Raw genomic sequence first — 22,046 nt, 5'->3', positions numbered from 1 at the left:
TTTCTCCTTGGAAGAAGATATTAAGGTTCGGTAAGAAGGGCAAGTTGAGTCTGCGGTTCATTGGGCCTTATCGGGTTTTGAAGCGAGTAGGCCCAGTGGCTTATCAGTTGGAAATGCCTCCAGAGTTAGACAGGATTCACGATGTTTTTGACGTCTCCATGTTAAGGCGTTATCGTGCTGACCCTGCTCATGTCTTGCCAGTTGCAGAAATTGAAGTTCAGACTGATTTGACCTTTGAAGAGGAGCCTGTGCAAATATTGGCTCGAGATGTTAAGGTTCTCAGAAGGAAACCTGTCCCGTTAGTGAAAGTACTTTGGCGTAATCATGGAAGGGAAGAAGCTACTTGGGAATCAAAAGATACTATGCGCCAACAATACCCTCAACTAGTTGGATCAGGTAAATTTCGAGGACGAAATTTCTTTAAGGAGGGTAGAGTTGTAACGCCCCAATTTTCAGGAATTCTGTGAATGTTGGCAAAATTTCATGCTTTGATTTTGTCATTTGTGAGTGAAATTATGAAATAGGGCCTATGTGAAAATGTTTGAAAATGCTATAGGCTAAATTGAAGTGGCCAAATAAATAGGAGTGCAAAATAGGAGGATTTGCATGACAAACCTCCCATTTTACATGAAGTGGCTAGCCATCATGTTGTTGTAGACAATATGTGCACTTGATATCCATAATTTATGGTACAAATTGATAATGGGTTAGGTAAATGTTCCATGATAATAGATTAGGTAAATATTCTATGATAATGGGTTAGGTAAATGTTCCATGATAATGGTTTAGGTAAATGTTCCATGATGGGCATTTCATGTCTTTTGTATTAAAGAATTAAATGGATGAAATATGAAATTTTATTAAAAGAAAAAGGGGTGAAAAGAACAAAGTTTTGTCCATCTTTGTTCATCATAGCCTAAAGTTAGAGAAGAGAAAGGAGAGGAGAAAGCTCTTGAATATTCGGTCACTTGGGGAAAAAAATTGAAGGTAAGTTCATGGTAGTTTACTTCTATCTTGATGTTCATGAGTTCTTCTTGATTCTACCTTAACTCTTGAAACATATTTTGGTTTTTAGTTGTGTTGTGAGCATTTAGTCATGAATTAAAATGAAGGAAATGGTTGTTGTTTCATGTTCTTTTGATGAAAAAAATGGAAGATAGGTGAAGTTGAGCCAACCAAATGAGCATGCATGTGCCTTAGATGTTAAAGGGAAAAATCGGCTAACATGTTGTGCTTTAAAATGATGAAATGGAGATTATACTTAAGTAAAATCATAGATATGTGATGATTGATTGGTGATATACATGTTTAAGTAACAAGCATGCAAGTTAGGTGTGAAAGAGTGATTTGGTAATAAATCTGCTTGGGACAGCAGCAGTAACGTGACTTTGGAAAATCACCATAAATTGTGGGAGATGAGTTAGAAGCTGCATAAATTATGTAATTAAAGCTTAATGAGTCTAGTTTCAAATGGAATAAACGAGAACATATTTTGAGTTCTGTACAATGAGAAATTTGATTCGTAATGAAGAGTGGTCAGATTAGTCAAACAGTGAAACATGGGAAACTTTGAGAAAAAATATGGTATTGATTGGCTAAACCAAAAATTCTTAAAATTTTATGGATAGAAGATATATGAGTCTATTTTCAAGGAAAATTAACGGCACTTGATTTGGAGTTTCGTAGCTCCAGTTATAAATGATTTAGTGACTGTTGCTTAGGAAGACAGCTTGCAGTGAAATTATGATTATGTGGTAAACATTGACAAAAATTTGTTAATGAGTTGCTTATTGTTTTCTTATAAGCTTACTATGATCTGTAGGTGTAGTTGGCCGAATATTGTAAGGGGTTAATACGTAATTTGTATTTGAATAGTTAGATGAACGTGTTAGTAATCCAATTGTAAGTGGTTCGTGTGTGGATCTCGTCAGCATATCGTCGCAAACAGGTGTGTAACTAACACCCTCTTTCTTAGTCTGGATCGGAAAAAGTCGAAAAGCGAAATGCCGAAAACCGGTATTTTGTAGATTTTGATGTCTGCGAATGCTCGTGAGGTAAATCGATTAATGTTTTGGTAAGCTGCAAAATTTGACCGCAAAGTGCATGATTTACGTGCCTCGATATTTTTGGGCTTAATGGGCCAAAATTGGAATGATGGGCCAACGGGCCCAATTCGGTAAGAACCCTCCGTACGTGATTTGTTAGTACGTGAAAAGTAGGAATATGCATGAAAAACCCTAAAATAGATAAATTACTGAAATACCTTTAAAAGTGAAAATTTTACAGTTTTACCCCTAGTAGATAAATTACCGAAATACCCCTAGGGTTAAATTGACCTAAATGCATGTTTAACTGTTGTTATTTACTGCATGCCATGTTGTTATTATCTGATGCATGGGATTGGGATATTGACGGAAGAAGTACTGAAAGTGGCTTGTCCACGTATTGGAGGCTTTGCCTCAATTTATGATAAGCGAGCAAAGCAAGGTGCAATCTGTGAGAGTGTTAAATTTGGGTGGGTTGAGCTATTCCCCACATGGAGTGTAGGGCTGGTACGGATGGAGTGTAGTGGTTGGTGGGTTGAGTAGTATCCCCAAATGGGCTTGCATATGTTATTGATGATGCATGCATTTTGAAATGGGCCTATGGGCCATACTGTTATCTGAATAAGGGACTAAGGCCCAGTTTATTGTAATCTGAAAGGGCTCGGTCCAATTACCATCATTACTGAATGGGCTTAGGCCCAATAGGCTTGAGCTGACTTGGGCTTTGAATGGGTTTTCCTTACACACTGAGTTTCCCCAAACTCACCCCTTTTATTTTCATCCACGCAGGTAATCCCCAACCATAGTAGGCTTGAAGCTGTGGGGGGAATTTCGGAGTGGCCACCCATTCTGAAAGTTTGATTTTCTTCTGGTGAACTGGACATCATTATATTTACGTTTGAGGTTTTGGGCTTTTAAATGTAATAAGGCCGCTTAATTATTTTTGATGGTTTTTATATGTTTTATTAAGATAGGTAACATTTAAATTTAACTGTTGAAATTGGATAGCTTTAGGGCGCGTTTTCAAAAACAGTAACTGATTTCAAAACAACACGAAAATCAGCAAAGCTTCCGCAATGAAGATGTTTTCCAAAATTAATCTTTTTTCCTAAAATGGACTTAATCAAATTGGTTGCCTGAAAATATACAGGATGTTAAGGTGTGGCAATGGCGGTGTGCATGTCTAGGATTGGATCCGAAGGGAGCATGGTACTTAAGTAGTCCGATGGACTCACCTCCTCTTTTTCCGGCTTCCTACCTGATGCACAACTTTCATTCACCTTAACCCTTAATGAATTAATCTTTTGAACATCAAGTACGATTTTCTGGACTTAGAATAGAAAAATGTTTTGAACGCTTCGATGTGGCATGTCGGATCCGGTCATAACTTCTGAGCCGGGTTTGGGGTGCTACAGCTAGGCTGACCTGCTCTAGTGCGGCCCAATCAATGCAGCAGCCTAGATCGAGTGGTCATTGTCGAAGTAACTGAAATAGATCCTCCTGAGGGCCTGCTAAAAATCGAAGATAAGGGTGGCGGACCTCGGCGAATGCGCTCGAGGAGGAGGTCCCACTGGGGCCCTTCCGCTTTTTCGAAGCGGGGATGGCAACTTTGGACTTGCCATGAGTGTTCGTCATAAAAAATCAGCAAGAAAGCAATCACATAATTTAGTTAGACGAATCAGCACAATAGGCAAATGAATATGAAACAATCAGCCAAGTTCAACTTAATCAAGTAGAAAAAATAGGTAGAATGTTAATACCTAGTCGTAAACTAAATAAGTGATCACTATATATATATAAATAAATAAAAATGAGCAAGTATGATATGAATAACATCTGAAAGACCATGACCCTAAAGCAAAAATAAATGTAAAATACTGCTAATGGCTAAACCAACATGAAACATAGACATGGAATTACCAATACGGAACTGACAAAAGATCAACCAAGCAATAATAAACAAAAATAAGAATAATAAATAAATCAGCAATAAAAATAAAGCAGAAGAAAATAGTAATAAAGAAATAGTAAAATAAGAAATAAATAATAATAAGGAATAATAATGAAATAACTAAATAAATAAATATGGAGAAAAAGTAACCAACGGTGGTTAGTGGTTGGAAGGGTGTGTGACCGACTGTCAGGGGCTCATGGCTACTGGTCGTGTGCTCGGAGGGGGAAAAGAAAGAGGAAAGGAAGAGAGAAAAGATAGGGAAAGAAAAGAGTGGGAAAGGGGGATTGTCGGGGGTGCTCGATGGTGAGTCGGGCTGCGCGTTGGGAAGAAGAGAGGTGAAGTGAGGGGGTTGAGGGATGATGAAGGGTCAGGGATAGAGGAAGAAGAGGAAAGGGGAAAAGAGAGGGAGAAAAGATGTATATTTGTTGGGAATAGGGGATTTGTGAGACGAGGGAGAAGAGAAGGGAGAGCAAAGTAAGGGTGATTGGCAGCAAGTTGGGGAAAGTTTGTAGAAGAAGACAAAAATAAAATAAAAATTTAAGGTTTGGAGGTTAAAAGGGACACGATCGTGTGAGGCTGTGTTGGGCCACATAGCCGTGTCACATGCCCATGTGGTCTCCTGTTACGCCCGTGTACTTTTAATAATTCAAGCCCAATTATCATACGGCCAAGGACACGCCCGTGTAACCTACCACACGCTTTTTGTGACCGAACATACGGCCGTTTACCTTGTTTGTGTAACTCTCTGACTTGTTTTAAATTTGGAAAATTAAACTCCAGTTTTCACACGGCCTAGGACATGCTTATGTGTCCAGGCCGTGTAGTCCACACAGTCGTGCGACACGCCCGTGTGGCCTCTTTTAACCCGTGTCTCTGTCGATTTTTGGGATTTTAAGCTTTAGGGCTCACACGGCCGAGAACACGTCCGTGTGTCTTGGCTGTGTGGGCTATACGACCGTGTCGCCTGGCCGTGCAACTCTCTATTAATTTTTTCAAATTTCAAAAACTAAGTCAAATGAGCCACACGGCCAGGGACACGTCCATGTGTCCAGGCCTTGTGGGGCACACGGCCATATTGCACGGCTGTGTAACTCGCTATCACACCCATTTTAAGTCACACGGCCTAGGACACGCTTGTGTGTCCAGGCCGTGTGGGTCAAAAAACTGCATTTTAATGTTTCGTTAATTTTAAAAGAAATAACATGAAATAGAAAATAAGGAAATTAGCGATGTTAATAGTTGGGTTACCTCCCGAGAAGCGCTTATTTAAAGTCTAAGCTTGACTTACCTCGTATTCGTACAATCACGGTGGTTTGAGGAGTTGAAGCTCATCTCTATCATTCCAAAAATCCTCATCATTATAAAGTTTAAGTCGATGACCATTTACCTTGAATGTGTTATATTTTGGGTGAGTTACCTGTATTGTACCGTAAGGGAAAATGGTTTGTACTACTAATGGCCTGACCATTTCGATTTCAGCTTTCCGAGAAACAACTTAAGCCTTGAATTATATAAAAGGACAAGATCTCCAGCTTTAAATTGTTTAGGCTGCTTTTAACGAGCGTCGTGGCGTCGCTTTGTCGTTTCTTTGTATAATCGAGAGTTCTCATAGGCATTCGCTCGCCATTCACCTAACTCGTTTAGTTGAATCAATCTTTTCTCACCTGCAAGTTGGAGATCATAATTTATAAATTTTATAGCCCAAAATGCTTTGTGTTCTAACTCAAATGGTAAATGACAACTTTTCCCATAAACAAATTTGTAAGGCGATGTTCCTATGGGTGTTTTGAAAGCCGTTCTATATGCCCATAACGAGTCATCTATTTTCATCGCCCAATCTTTCCTATTTGATTCTACGATTTTTTCTAGGATGCATTTAAGCTTTCGATTTGCAACCTCGACTTGTCCACTAGTTTGAGGATGATAATGGTAGCTCTCCTATGATGCACTCCATATTTCTTAAGTACTTTATCAAATTGAACGTTACAGAATTGTGTACCCCTATTACTAATAATTGCCCTAGGTGTTCCAAATCGAGAAAATAGCTTCTTGATAAACCTAACTACCACTCTAGCATCATTTGTAAGTAAAGGTTGAGCCTTCTCCGATTTTGACATGTAACCGAACGCTACTAGGATATATTTATTACCATATAAACTCGAAAATAGACCCATAAAATCAATACCCCTGACATCAAATATTTCACATGAAAGCATATAAGTTTGAGGCATTTCATCACGTTTAGAAATGTTACCTATTCTCTGGCATCTATCACAAAAAGTAACATACCTGTTAGCGTCTTTAAACAGTGTAGGCCAATAAAAACCTGACTCTAGCTCTTTATGTGCTATTCTAGTCCTACTGTAGTGTCCTCCTACTGGTCCTAAGTGGCAGTGTTCCAAGATTTTACTCGCTTTTGATTTCGTAACACATCTTTGAATTATTTGATTTACACATACACGAAAAAGTAAGGGATCCTCTCAAAAAAAAATTTTCATATCAGCAAAGAATCGCTTTTTTTGATGATGTGTCAATCCATTTGGTAAGATGTTAGCAGCTAAATAATTCGCAATATTCGTAAACCAAGGAAGTTCAGAATCAGTTATCACCAAAAGTTGTTCCTCAAGAAACGAGTCATTTATCTCATTCTTATCAACCTCGTTGAGATGTGATTCTCTAACCTGGAAAGGTGATTTGCCGTAAGATTTTCAGCTCCCTTTTTATCTTGGATTTCTAATTCAAACTCCTGCAATAATAAAATCCATCTTATCAGTAGAGGTTTTGTATCTGTTTAGTAAGGAGATAACGAAGAGCTGAATGGTCAGTGTAAACGACAACTTTAGATAATATTAGATATGGTCTAAATTTATCGAACGCAAAAACTACAGCTAGCAATTCTTTCTCAGTAGTCGTGTAGTTTTCTTGTGCGGTAGTCAATGTCTTACTAGCATAGTAGATCGATTGAAAATGCTTGTCTCTTCGCTGTCCAAGAACTGCACCTACTGAAAAATCACTCGTATCGCAATTAGTTCAAAGGGTAAATTCCAATCAGGTGCAACTACAATCGGAGCATTAATTAGTTTATCTTTCAGGGTATTAAACGCTTCTAAATATTCCTGATTGAAATCGAAAGGCACATTTTTTTCTAGCAAATTCATTAAAGGCTTAGCTATTTTAAAGAAATATTTAATAAATATTCTATAAAATCCAGCATGTCCTAAAAAGCTTCGAACAGCCTTAATTGAACTAGAAGGAGGTAGTTTTTCAATTGTTTCAATTTTCGTTCTGTCAACCTTAGTCCCTTTACTAGAAATTTTATGGCCTAGCACAATCCCTTCTCGAACCATGAAATGACATTTTTTTTCCAATTAAGTACAAGGTTCGTTTCCTCACATCTTATTAGAACTCGTTTTAAATTTTTAAGACAAAGATGGAAAGAATTACCAATCACTGAGAAGTCATCCATAAATACCTCCATAATGTCTTCTACGAGTTTATCAAAAATAGCCAACATGTATCGCTGAAAAGTAGCAGGAGCATTACATAATCCAAAAGACATTTTTCGATAAGCAAACATACCGTATGGACATGTAAATGTCATTTTTTTCTTGATCCTTAGAAGCTATTGGGATTTGGAAGTAGCCAGAGAGTCCATCTAGGAAGTAATAATACATATGCCCAGATAATCATTCCAACATTTGATCGATAAATGGTAAGGGAAAGTGATATTTTCTCGTGGCATCGTTCAACTTCCTATAGTTAATGCAGACTCCCCATCCCGTGACTGTTCTTGTTCGGATCAACTCATTCTTCTCGTTTGCTACAACAGTTATGCTTCCTTTCTCAGGAAAAACCTGCACAGGACTCACCCAAGAACTGTCAAAAATAGGATAAATAACTCCAGCATCTAGAAGCGTAATTACCTCAGCCTTAATGACTTCTTTCATGTTTGGATTCAATCATCTTTAGGCTTGCACATATGGTTTGTATTCATCCTTTATTAAAATTTTATGGGTGCAAAAAGAAGGACTAATCCCTTTGATGTCGAAAATCTTCCAAACTACAGTTCTTTTATGCTCCTTTAATACTTGAAGTAACTCATCTTTCTCATTGGGCTGTAATCTGATGCAATAATCACTGACAACGTAGAATTATTTCCAAGAAATACATACTCTAAGTGATTAGGTAATTGCTTCAGTTCTAATTTAGGAGGTTCTTCAATAGAGGGTTTTAATTTTAATTCATCATTTACCTCAATGCCTTCACAATTCTTTTGTCTCAGTGAAGATTCATTAGAATTTAACTCTACTTTTGTCTTAGCTATCACACATTATCATCATCTACCTCCTCTCATTGAATGAGACACAGTTCTAACGTGTCCTTATTAACAATATCCTCTAAAGAATCTTGAATAACATGGTCAATCGAATCAATAAAATAACAGGAATCATCTTGTTCTCTAGAAAGCCTCATGGCATTATAGATTTTAAAAATAATTTTTTCATCACCTGCCCTAAGCAAAATTTTATCGTCACCTACATCAGTAACAGCTCTAGCAGTGGCTAAAAATGGGCGACTTAAAATTAAAGGTACTTTAACATCCTCATCCATGTCAAGCATAAAAAAATCAACAAGGAATATGAACTTATCTACTTTAACGAGCACATCTTCAATAATACCCCTAAGATATTTAACAGATCTATCGGCTAATTGAATACTCATTCTAGTGGGTTTTGATTCCCCAAGACCAAGCTGCTTGAACATTTTATAAGGCATCAAATTAATGTTAGCACCTAAATCAACTAATGCCTTTTCAATATTTAAACTACCAATTAAACAGGGAATGGTAAAACTTTCTGAATCTTTCAGTTTGGCTGGCAATATATTTTGAAGGATAGCTGAACATTCCTTGTTAAGTTCCACTGTAGACAGCTCTTCAAACTTCTTTTTATTTGTTAAAACCTTCTTCAAAAATTTCGCATATGTAGGCATCTGCGAAATAACTTCAACAAAAGATAAGTTAATATGTAACTGTTTGAAAAGTTCAAGAAATTTACTGAACTGTGCATCCATACGGCCTTTCTTCAACCTTGCCAGATATGGGATGGGCAGTTTATATTCCTTGAGTACCGGTGTTACACTCACTTCAGGTTTTACCTCTTCGTCCTTTTCCTCATCAGATTCTTGTAGTAACTTCTTTTCAGGTTTAGTTAACACGTTCCCATTTCTCAATGTAATTGTTTTTATATGCTCTCTTGGGTTGGGTTCAATGTTATTAGGCAAACTACATTGTCGCCTTTCCGAAACTAATTCAGCAAGCTGCCCAATTTGATTTTCAAGCTCTTGAATCGATGCTTGCTGATTTTTCAAAGCTGTCTCGGTGTTTTGGAAACGAGTCTATGACACCGAAATAAATTTTTCTAACATCTCTTCAAGGTTCAGTTTCTTTTCTTACCGATAAGGTTACTGTTGAAAACCCGGAGGGGGTGGTGGTCTTTGATTTCCTTGACCACCCCATGAAAAATTTTGGTGGTTCCTCCAACTTGCATTGTAAGTATTACTATAAGAATTATTTTGATGTCTAGAATTATTACCCATATAACTCATTTGCTCATTTTCCATAATATGACCGTAGGGTAAATTTTCTAAATTGCTCATTCCACCTCCACTCGTGTCACACTGCACCAGATGTACCTGCATAGAACCACACAAACCATTAATCTTTCTATTTAAAAGTTCTACCTGATTTGACAACATGGTAACCACATCAACGTTAAAAACACTGGCTGCTTTTGTCAGCTTTGTCCTGATGACTTGCTACTGATAAATATTCAGTGACATTTACTCTATGAACTCATAAGCCTCCTCAGGTGTTTTATTATTTATAGTACGATCGGCAGCTGCATCAATCATTTGCCTAGTTGAAGGGTTTAAACCATTGTAGAAAGCCTGAACCTACAGCCATAGGGGTAACCCATTGTGAGGACACCTTCTCAATAAGTCCTTATACCTCTCCCATGCATCATATAAAGTCTTAAGATCCATCTGTACAAAGGAAGAGATATCATTTCTCAATTCGGCTATCTTGGTCGGTGGAAAATATTTTAGCAAAAAAATTTCGGTCATTTGGTCCCAAGTAGTGATAGAACCTCGTGGTAAAGAGTTCAACCAGTGTTTAGCCTTATTCCTCAATGAAAAAGAAAACAACCGAAGGCGAATGGCGTCGTCACAAACGTCATTTATCTTGAAAGTATCACAGAATTCTAAGAAATTGGCCAAATGAGTATTTGGGTTTTCATCCTGCAAACCATCAAACTGAACAAACTATTGAATCATTTGAATAGTGTTAGGTTTCAGTTCAAAATTATTTGCAGCAATAGCAGGTCTCACAATACTCGATTCAGCCCTCGCTAAGTTAGGCTTGGCATAGTCATACATAGTACGAGGAGCATGATTCTGATTTACAAGATTCACGGCAACCACAAGGGGTAACGGATTATTCTGATTTTTAGCCATCTCCTCGGTAATATTGGTATCGTCCTTGTGCTCTTCCTCTATATACTGTAGACTCCACATTATTTCTCTACGATTTCTACTAGCCGTGCTTTCAATTTCACTATCAAATAATAGAGGTCCTGACGGGTTTCTTATAGTCATTAACTACAAGAACCTGCCAGGAGAAAATAAGAGAAAAAGTTAGTAAATTAAAGTAAAAACAAAAATTAAAATTAAAAAAAAAAGGCTAAAGTAATAAAAATTAAGTGTTCTTAATATCTTAGTCCCTGGCAACAGCGCCAAAAATTTGATGGGTCATGAAACTAACTAATATTTCGACTAAGGAAAGCGCACCTATCGATTAGTAGTATAGCTATGGTGAATCTGGAATATCATATCCACGAGGACTAAAAGTACTAGTAATAACTATATTTCTATTATTTAGCCTATAATTAAAGGGATTTGTTTTAACCTAAAATTAAACTAATTAACTATGAACGAGACAGAAATCGAATTGGGAAAATACTTAAGCAAACTAATGAGAGAGACAATACCTAGGAAAAAAATCACCTAGACTTCACTTATTATTCCGACTGTAAATCAAACGATTTATTCACTTGTCTTGATCCGTAGAAATCCTTAAATTATGTTAATATCTCTTTCGAGACTAAGAACAATTGACTCTAGTTGATTAATTGAAATCTCTTTCTAATTAAAACCCCTATCATCGCATTAACTCGATCTATGGATTCCCTTATTAGATTTGACTCTAATCCGGCAGATTTATGTGTTCCTATTTCTAGGATTGCATGCAACTCCGTTTAATTATGCTAGATCTACTCTTAAACAGGGACTTTTGCTCCACTGAATAAGCACATCAAACTTGGATTAATATCCTGAAAATATTAAGGCAAGGATTAAGAATACATAATTAAGAATAAGAACAAGTATTTATCGTGTAATTTAGATAATTGAATAATAAGATCCATTGTAGCTTTCATCCTCCCTTGGTATTTAGGGAGTTTAGTTCATAATGTAAAAGGAAGACATCTCAAAAATAGGAAAAACAACAAGACATAAAAAATCCAAATAAACTTCAAGAGAAATTTGAATAGAGATCTTCAATCTTAAAGTGGATCTGCTTCTGAGATGATTCCAACGACTTTCTTCGAGTAATTTCTGCTTTCTACTCTGTGTGTCCCCCTTAGGTCTACTTCCAATGTGTTTATATAGATTTTAGAATGCTCAGAAACCCTAAAAATTGGCTTTTTTTCATATGTTTGGGAAATCGGGAGTGATATCGACACGGGCTACCACATGGGCATGAGGCTAGCCCGTGTGGCTCACACGGGCGTGTGCTCAGCCCGTGTGGAGATGGTCTTGGTTATGTGGATCTTTAAATTAGCCCGTTTTGTCCGTTTTTGGCCCGTTTTCTGCTCCTTTTGTTCCCCTATACTCTCCTAAATATAAAACATGAAATTAAAGGATTAAGAGCATCAAATTCACTAAATTAAATAATAAATCATCCAAAAATATGCTAAGCATGGGATCAAAATGTGTTACTTTTATGATTTATCAGTCCCTTGCCTCCATCGAGAGCCATGTACAATTAATGGAGGGGGCACACCTCTATTGGTGGTGATACATGGATACGACCTATAAGACTCAAGAGAGAAGTGTCAATATAAGTTGTGATATTAATTATGTAAGCCACCTGCGTGTGCGGTGACTCAAACCACCAACTTAAGGGACTTAAGCCACTTACCTACAACCATGGTATCTTAGGTTTGTGGTTCAAGCCCCTACATGCCCAGGTGACTTGCATACTTAATATCACTTTTTATATTGTCAATTCTCCCTTCAGTCTTACAAGTCATATCCATGTTAATCACTAAGGGAAGCGCATCCCCTCCATGAATCGTACATGGCTCTTGGTAGAGGTAGGGTACAAAACCACTACCGAGGGACAATACCTTCGCTTATTGGGGAATTGGTATCATGAGACAAATGACAAACCCCTTGTATAAGCCCAAGCACACGAGAGAAATGGGACCCTCCCCAAGTTACTCTCTTATTCTTCCTTCCTACTACCAGCTCCCCGCCCTATTCAAGCAAACCAGGCCTTATCCCCTCTATCTCCTCCTCTTTGTTGGCACTTGATATCAACACGTCATTAATTGTTTTTTCACCTCAATTAGTTGGTTTGTCATATTTAATATTTACTACACTTAATATTTCAAGTGTATATTTTAATTGGTGTTTTATAGAACATCTCTTTCCTTGTGTTCAATACTCAAAATACTTCTTTCAGCAAAATTATTTTGCTTTAATTTATTATTTGCAAGTGATCTAGTGCACTTGCTATAATTTTATTTGGTTTTAAAATATATTGATTTTTATACTACTATTACATTGAACTATACGTTGTTTAAATTTAGAAATTTAATAAAATATATATGATAGTGATAAAAGAAATGTATATAATACTAAATATAAATAAAAATTTAAAAATAATAAAAGTGGGTTTAAATGGATTTAAGTTAGACATTAATGTAGATTAATTTGAAAAAAAATTATTACTTATATTTCAAGTCATATTAAACTTAAATAACTATATATAATATTAATACTATTTTAGTTCAACAAGTACCTCTTTAGTCCATGTTGTTACTATGAAGCTTGTCTCTTTGTAACCCCTTCATCCGTTCAATGAAGTTTATCTTTGATGATGTGATCTAAACGACCCCTTAAAAGTTGTTTTCCTTTTGCCTGCTAGAAATTACAATGCATGAATTCAGTGGGTTAATTATTAAAATTCAATTAATGGACAGGTGTTTTGCTCAAAGGTAGTTTAGAGAATTTTTGTTTCAGTAAATTGACTAAATCATTAAAACATTTTTTTAATGAATAGTGTTGAGGGGATGGACTCTTTTGAAATAAGTTTCTGAAGGTTCATGGAGTAGGAGTGTCTCGGTTGGTGGAGAGAGTATACACCTTAAGGACGTGTACATAATTAATCGATGAAGTCGCATGCAGTGTGAATCGAATCACCAACCAAGGCATAACTAGCCTTTTCAGCAGTACCTATAATTATGGGGACCATATCGATTTTCTGACGAACGACACTTCGAAAACTTCTCTCGAAAGAATTGATCCCCCTCAACAATTACCTCAACAGAAACTTATGTAAAGTTAATTTACTGAATCAAATTCATTTGGGTTTTCCAGATTACTTCAAAAAATCAAGTATTAACAGGGAAAGAATGGTGGATTAGATAATAATGGTAGTTCACTTTTTAATACAATATTTAGAACTACCCATAATCCCTCCCCAACCTATAAATAGGAGGATAATACGCTTCAGCACACTCAAATCCATGTCTTCTTACATTGACAATAATACTCATACTAATTAAACTAAAACTCAATCCAGACTACACCTACCTCTTAATAATATTTGCATTTACTTTTATCACATGCATATTAATCTAGCACTAACCTTTATTTTCAATAAAATTTGTTTCGAAAGTCAATGGATGCTCGAAGTAATCATGGGAATCGATTAAGTTGAAAACTAAATCATTATTTTTCATGCCATATAACATAATGTTGAGCACTTTCCAAACATGTAATCCTTTCATCTGTTTTCCATTGTCATGCCAAATATGTGGTTATTTGGGTATATTAACTACACATGCATTTTCTAAATTTGCCGATTGAATTTGAGTTCAATTGGTATCGATATTGTTACCAATACAGAGGAACATGAGTATAATTATGCTAAAACACATTATTCTCCTATTTAGAGGTTGAAGAGGGGTTATGGGTAGTTCTAGATATTATATCAAAAAGAGCAGATATTATAAGAACATATAATGAAACTAATATGATTAGTTTCAATCGAAACCTACTTAACACTCATATATACTATCTATATGCACAAATAAAAATATTTTATTTTTACAAATATTACAATAATTTAAGTTGCCTTATCTCTTCATGCAATGTTTATTTTTGGTTAGGCGTGGAACATGATTAATTTTAGGTATAGATGACCTCAACATCTATAAACTTATAAGTTAATAAATTGTAAATTATAGTTTAGCGTCTTAAAAATAATAAATTTTTATTTAGTCTTAAAAACTATAATAATATAAATTTATATAATGGTGAAATTACATTTTAATTTTTTAAAAATATATAATTCAATCCCGACTCCTAAAAAAGAAAATTCTAATTTCGTCCTAATAATAATATATTATTTAGTAAACAAAAATATTTATATGAAATATTCATAGATTATTCTTTTGTGTCTATTTACCAAATCAACATTGTAATTATTAAAAGTAAATATACGTCAAATAACGTGAAGATGGGCAAGTAATATTTATGGAGGTGATAATAATTTTCAAATTTTGATATCTACAATAAAAAAGGATAAAGATTGAGATAGAATACAAAAATAATAGAGGGATGATAGATTTTACAAAAAATGGATGGAATGTATGCTAACTTTTTACAGATTGTATACTTGGATCCACCAACCACAACCACCCTAAAATCTCAACATTCAAACAGTTAGAGCATTAAAAACATTGAACTTTGACCAAAACCTAATTTAACCCAACACTCAAAATCTCCATTATTATTAGCTGAAGTTAAGCAACAACACCCCAAAAACCAAATATGCCATGTGTCTCCCTTCTCTATCTCTATAAAAAGCCACTACTTGGATTAGGATTTGGATAAGATCATAAGATGCTCTGCAACATAATAAAAGTGCAGCGTTTGTGCCTGTAAACATGGCATCTTTCTTTTGCTTTTTTTTTTTAATGCCAAAGAGAGAAAAAAAGGTGAAGTATGAGAATTTTGAATCATTGCTGCAAATAATCACAACCATCATATATATCGTCATAAAGTTTTTTACAGGTGCCTTTGCCTAAAGATTCCCTGCCAATATTTCATCAGTAGATGTGTAAATTCACAGTAAAAGTGATTAAAAATAAATAAATTAATGATAAAAGTATCATGAAAATCTTTATATTAAGATTCAAATTATATTTTGTCCATATAAATTAGTCCCTGTATGTCATATTAAAAAGAATTTAGTCTTTTCTATTAAAATTTTTATTAATTTTATTATTAATAATTAGTATAGCTAACAAAATTAACCAGAAAGTTACACATGACATATCACGTGTATCTCATTCTGACATTCATGGACTAATTTTTTATAGTAAAAAATGTTAAAATTTTTAACAAAATAACCAGTTTACACTTTGATCTAATGTATAAAAATTAATTTACCATTTTTTTGAGTAAAAAAGCTTTAATTCAAAAGCTTTTCGGTTAGCCACGTCTGGTCTTATTGTTACAAATTTCATCCATTTTAACTATTAAAATTTTATCATTGTACGACAATATGATCGTTTAGTCACCAGTTTTTAACCATAGAAAAAAATAAAACTTTTAACATTTAATTTAAACGTCCAAGAACTAATTTACCCATTTTTTAATTTAAACGTCCAAAAACTAATTTACCCATTTTTTAAATAAAGACAAAACTACAATCAGAAAATTTGTGCTTTGCTATTACTTTAAACATATTAATAAACAGTTGTTGGATTTGGGATTTTCATGTCATTTTTCAGAAATCAATTTAGTGAAATGGAATCAACCAGATTCCATGTCGCGTATACCCGAATCTGCGCGTATAAACAGACACGGCTACCCGACGAATGACTCGATCGGACTCCTCATATTTTATCGAAGTTCCTGTTCTCACTGTTTATATCCGAGACATATCCAAACATGGAAATGGATCTCAGGATTCAAGTGCGTAGATGGTGTGAAAACCACTACATTGTCATTTGACCACCTAAAAGTTGAAGCTAATAAGAAACTTCCAATGAAGAAAACATTGACAAAGCTTTGAACAAATAGCATCAACACCAAATAGATCATTTTCAAAGCAATTTTCACCAGAAATTTCAAGGAACTACTAAAGGGTGTATTGTAGACTAATTACAGTATGCAAGTTCGAGTTACATAAAACTTGAAAAGAAACTAAACAAAGAGATACAATAGATGAACATGAGAAATGTAAGAGATGCATTTTAGTTACAAACCTGTTTTGTTTTTATAGGGTATTTCCCTTTTTCTAAATCAGTTGAACATTCATCGAATGCTAACCAAAAACAAACAAAGATTACCGTTACAACACACCCATATATAAATATTCAAAGTCACCTTAAATACATCACACTCAAGCCTAATCAGTTAAAACCAAAGCTAAAGGGGCTTCTCTTTCCTTATATGATCAGTGTATGGAATCTATGTTCTTACTCAGCTCCTCCAGCTTCTTCATCCTTAACTTTTCGCTTTCACTCACCAGCTGTTCAAACATATTAAGGACATAGTGAGATACTTTGCATTTTCATCTCTAAGTTTAGACTAAGTAACTAGCTAACCTCCATTAACTTTGTGATTAGTTGTACTTTTTCCTTGTTCTTTTCATTAAATGCATCAAGGGCTTCCTTGTACTCCCTTTCCTAAAACATAATTTCACAACAGACCCAAACTCAATGACATGATTTAACCCATTACAAATGGTACTATGGGTACAATCAAAATCAATGGAAAAGTTGGTACCTTTTTCTGGCAAGTGTTCCCTAATGGCTTCAATTCTTTGTTAACTGCGTCAATCTTCTTCCTCACCTGAGCAACTTCCTTCCTCATAGGATCTGCAAGTGCTTCAAGCTCCTATAGAAATCAACCATTTAAGAGGGTACCCTTTGTTTATAAAGCCTAAAAATTTAACTAACAAGTTCTTATTTTTATATTCAGAACCTTTTAAGTACAAATCTGTACATTACAAGATCCAAAGGATAAACCTGAAAGACCCTCACATCCAAGCCCAGATCATGAAATTTCATTACTATTTGACCCTCAAAGTTTGTTCTTTTACAGAAATTGACCAAAAAAAAAAAAAAGAAGTGAACTTGATTGAAACCAAGAACTTTAGAACATTTAAAGAAACTCATCTTTTTTCAAGAAAAATTTTAAACTTGTGTTCTGAAACAAACCTCACGAATCACAGCCAGACGTTTAGTTTCTTCTTCAACACGACCTAACTGAAGCTGAACTTTTTCTCTAACTTCCATCTTCTTCCTTTCAATCTCTTCTTCTTTAGCTCTAAAAGTAGAAAGAGCTGATTTAGAGATCTCTTCATCTTCTTTAGACAAGTGACTGCTAAAGCTTAAACTCCCAGAGTTTTGAACCATTAACTGGTTTTGTTGCTGCTGGGGCTGCTGTTGTTGCTGCTCAATCTGCATCATCTTTGATAGCTCCAGCTTCTTCACACAAAAGAGAAAAAAAGCAATTTTTTTTTTGAAAAAAAAAACCCTTCTTCTTCCTCGAATTCCCCTCTTAATTATCTCTTTGCTTTTGCTTCTTTTTCTTTTTTTTTTTGCTTTGAAAAGATAGCTTATGTTTTCTCTTTCTCTCAATTCTCTCTCTTTCCCTTTCTTTTTATTGTAAACAAGAAATGGCTATCAAAGATTTTTATTTATTTTTTATTTTTTAATTTCATTAAAGTATCGTTATTCAAGCCAGCCTAGCGACCTTTTGTGAACCAAGAAAATAATAGTTCAAAGATAAGGCAAATTTGGGTAAAATAACCTATTTAGTCCCTATCAATTTTGATATTGAGCGAATTGGACTCCTTCAAAAAAAAATTGAAGCAAATCAAATCATTCTGAGTTTTGAAAGACATCAACTAAAAACAAGTAATTACCACATTAATGTTTTTCATCAATTTTACGCAGTTTTGATTGGTATAATGATATTGTCAATTTAGTTCTTATTTAACAAATCTAGCTAGAAATGTGTAAATGAATTAGAACTAAGTTGACAAAACTTATTATATCAATCAAAATTATGTACAATTTCTAGAAAACATTAATGAAAATTATCCTAATTGCTTACTTTTGAAATTGACGAGGACTAAATGGCTCTATTTTTAGAGATCAATTTATTCAATATCGAAATTAAAAGAAATCGAAAAAATATTTTTACCGTAAATTTGTAAATCTAAAATGACCAATTTGCCAACCACTTGCACCGGTGAAGATACATCAAGATTTGATTTTGACTTATACAATGGTCGGATAGAATTCAACTTTCAATTAATCTGATCCAATCTAATCCATAAAAACCGTTATATTTTTATAATTAAATATGTCAAAATTTGAAATATTAACCCGGTTCAGGAATTTAAAATAATTTTCTATTTTTTTAAAAAAAAAAGAACAAAACTTGCTCTCTTTTTTTCCCTTTGTACCAAATTGTAAACTTGTTTGAAGGTGAAAAAAATGGGGCCTTTCATAGCAATTGTATATATATGTACAAATTTTGTTTTGTTGTTTTAGGTAGATGGACAACTTCAACAAATTCTTCATTCATACATTTTGGATGACTGACACAAGTAATTAATATTAAAATTTTATTTCTTAACAAATAATTTAACTATAAATATAAAATTATATTAATAATTTTATTTTGCATGCAGCATGCATGCTTGATGTTTTTTTTTTTTTAATTGGAAAGGTTTAACGAATTTGATTGTTCACGTAATCTTTTCGTTAGGGTATATTAGTGGATTGTGTAAGTAAAACGTCTTTGATCTTTAGTTTTCATGGTTTTTTTATGTGTAATTGAAGCTAATAAAAGAATAATCAAATGGGTAATTAGTTGGAATCACATCATGGATATCCATTTGTAATTTTAATGAGAGTGATTAAAATAAATAAATTATATATCGTGTATTATTATTTTGTAAAAAAATTGAGTGCTTAAAATACATTTTTTTTCTTTTAAAACAAATTAGATGACTATTTGTATAGTTTACCTCTTATTAGTTTATATATTGCTAGAATCATCTTGAAAATGTAATGTAGTTGTCGAGTTGAAGCCATTAATTTATAAAAATGATTTCATTTTATCATATTATAATCGGATTCATATTGTTTTCATATATTTTATTTAAATAAATTTTAACATATTAATGATTAAGTATTATATAAATTTGGAGAAATTGGTATATTATAATCATATTTCTATACCTTTAGCATATCATATTGTGTTAGTTATTGATATATACTATCTAGAGGTGATTATAGGTTGGGTCAGGTCAGATTGTAGTAAAATTTTAGGCCCATTTTAGAGGTTCGGGCTCTGTTTTGCTTGAAAAATGAGCCTAAAATTTTGCTTAACTCTAGTCTGGTTTGCCTGTATTAATTTTTTATATTTTTATATAAAAATAAATTTAGAAAAATATGATACATTAAATATACTAAAATATTTAAATAAATATTTTCCAACAAATTAAAAATAATTTTTTAAAAAAGCTTTATACTTTTAAGATGAATTAAAATTTTCATATTCTATTTTCTGATATTTATAAAAACTAAGATATTAATTAATATTAATATTGATATATTCCCTAGAAAAAACTAATATTGACATATTAATAATTTATGTTATATAAAATTTAATTTATCAATGAAGTTTTCGTTTATAGGTAATGTTGAAGTTTTGAGAATTTTGAAATTCGAGATTAAATAATTCCTCTTTAATCTTTAAGTAGGAGGATAATGCGTTTTAATGCACTCGAACTCATATCCTCCCGTACTGGCAACAGTGTTGATTCCAGTGAAATTATGACTCAATCAATACGAGATATGAGTTTTAACTATATTATTATTTCTTTTAATATCATATTTATATTAGATGGAGATATAAATAGTAGTTTCCTATAAGACATAATTAGGCACTTAAATTAAATTAAATGAAGGTTTGGTAGGAAGGGTTACCCACAAATAAATCACACCAAACTTAATTAATTAATTAGAAGAGAAAATCGCCATTTGGCGGCAGCTTAGCTAACCTTTTGACAATATCTCACTAAACTTCCCACTCTCTCCCTTCAAACAATCTCTGTTTTTTTCTTCTCATTTTTTCAACACTTCCTCAATATATAATTTTTTTTAAAAAATTATCAAATAATATTAAATTGATTAATTTAGCCCCTAATATTTATCTATTTTTTTCACTTTGACCCTAATTTTTAGTCAAATTATTTTGTTTTGGACGAAAAAACTTATTGAACTGTTAAATTTTAATGGCAGTGACATGGAAGCTTACTTGATAGTTTACGTATATATTTCACTGCTGAATGAAGATTTTTCTTGAACCTTTCATTTAATTTTGTTAATATTTTTATTATCTTTTGAATTTTTAATAACACTGTTATAATTTTAACAATCTAGTTAATTTTTATCTAAAAAATAATTTAATTAAATTTTAAAGGTTGAGAACTAAAAGGACCCGAAAAGAAAAAAAGAAAATCAAAACTAGAGTGACAAAATGAATAAACATTGGAGACTATATTTATCAAATATGATCCTTGAATTGGTCAAGACTCAAAGATTGCACTTTAAAAATATTCCAAAATAACATAATTAAATTAATCAATAGTTAATGGATTTTTTCTTTTTATTGTTGTTGTTGTTTTGTTTCTTTTTGTTCTCTTTGGGGGGACCAGATTGTAATGAATTGACAAGTTCAGAGTTAAAACAAAAATGAAATTTCATTTTCCACGAAAATGAAAACAAAACAAAAAAGCAAAAAAACAATGCCCCATTTAAACGGTGAGGATCTTGAGATTTAAAAAAAAAAACTGATTTTGGGCCTAGGAATCTGCTGGTGGGCCCATCCCCCCATTTGAAAGCTCACCATCCAATACGTCACTGGCGTGCAACCTGGACTACATTTTTTTTTAAATTAAAAAGGGTTAATATAACTTTAGTCCCCAAACTTGGTAGTTAGATCCACTTTAGTATCTGCACTTGTTTTGAGTCCACTTTGATATCTGAACAACTAAGTTTATTTTAGTCTCCAAACTTGAATTCTATCTAGAAATATTGATGTGATTAAGCCATGTCATCAATTAAAGATTTTAAAACATATTTTTTTAAGGTTAAAACATGTTACTAGTCTTTATCCTTGAATAGAGTTCGAGATTTAATCCCTGTACTTTAAAAGTTAAAAATTCAATCATTCTACGTTTTCAATTTAAAAATCCTAATCTAATTATTATCATTGTTGGTAGTTTTTGTCAAAATTTGTCAATTTATCATGTTTATTTTCAGTCAGTCATATGCCATGTCATATCAGAACAAATCAAAACTTGAAATACTTGAGAATTTTAAATAAAAAAAGTAAGAGGATTTAATTTTTAATTGTTTAAATACATGGACTATATCTTCTTCTTTTTTCAAAGTATAGGGACTAACGTCATTTTTAACCATTTTTCTTTAATTTCGAAGTGATAACGTGACAAAATCTGAGAATGTCACATCATCAATCTCTTTATATTTGTCAAGTTTAGGGACTAAAAGAACTTAATTGTCAAGTTTCGGGTACTAAAGTAGACAAAAAGTAAGTTAATTGTGAAATTCAAAGACTAAAAGTTATATTAACCCAAAAAGAAA

The 22,046-nt window shown here is 33.3% G+C and overlaps 1 protein-coding gene and 1 non-coding gene across 3 annotated transcripts; one reads left to right on the top strand and one right to left on the bottom strand.

Annotated features, from left to right (window-relative positions):
* Window positions 1–9,970: 9,970 nt before the first annotated feature.
* LOC128289756 (small nucleolar RNA R71) lies at window positions 9,971–10,077 on the top strand. The gene has a single exon (XR_008279401.1). It is a non-coding gene; the product is annotated as a small nucleolar RNA R71 (small nucleolar RNA).
* Window positions 10,078–16,608: 6,531 nt separating this feature from the next.
* LOC108462220 (uncharacterized) lies at window positions 16,609–18,074 on the bottom strand. 2 transcript variants are annotated; one of them, XM_017762198.2, is made up of 4 exons: window positions 17,580–18,071; window positions 17,146–17,256; window positions 16,965–17,045; window positions 16,609–16,888 (listed from the first exon to the last, which is right to left on the bottom strand). In XM_017762198.2, the coding sequence occupies exons 1-4, from the start codon at window positions 17,829–17,831 to the stop codon at window positions 16,814–16,816; spliced, it is 519 nt and encodes a 172-aa protein (XP_017617687.1). In that variant the 5' UTR covers window positions 17,832–18,071; the 3' UTR covers window positions 16,609–16,813. The 2 variants fall into 2 exon arrangements, with proteins under 2 accessions (XP_017617687.1, XP_017617692.1); XM_017762203.2 differs by lacking the exon at window positions 16,965–17,045 and having other exon boundaries at window positions 17,580–18,074.
* Window positions 18,075–22,046: the final 3,972 nt, after the last annotated feature.

The sequence above is a fragment of the Gossypium arboreum genome, chromosome 2 (genome assembly GCF_025698485.1).
Source record: "Gossypium arboreum isolate Shixiya-1 chromosome 2, ASM2569848v2, whole genome shotgun sequence".
NCBI classification, from domain to species: Eukaryota; Viridiplantae; Streptophyta; class Magnoliopsida; order Malvales; family Malvaceae; genus Gossypium; species Gossypium arboreum.
The sequence above is the reverse complement of the archived record's forward strand: the minus strand, read 5'-3'. Positions and strand labels throughout refer to the sequence as shown.

Coding starts and splice junctions, on each gene's coding strand:
- LOC108462220 (XM_017762198.2), bottom strand. CDS start 17,831: ATGATGCAGATTGAGCAGCAACAACAGCAGCCCCAGCAGCAACAAAAC. Junction 17,046..17,145: donor GGAACACTTGCCAGAAAAAG/GTACCAACTTTT, acceptor ATTATGTTTTAG/GAAAGGGAGTACAAGGAAGC. Junction 16,889..16,964: donor TAATCACAAAGTTAATGGAG/GTTAGCTAGTTA, acceptor ATGTTTGAACAG/CTGGTGAGTGAAAGCGAAAA.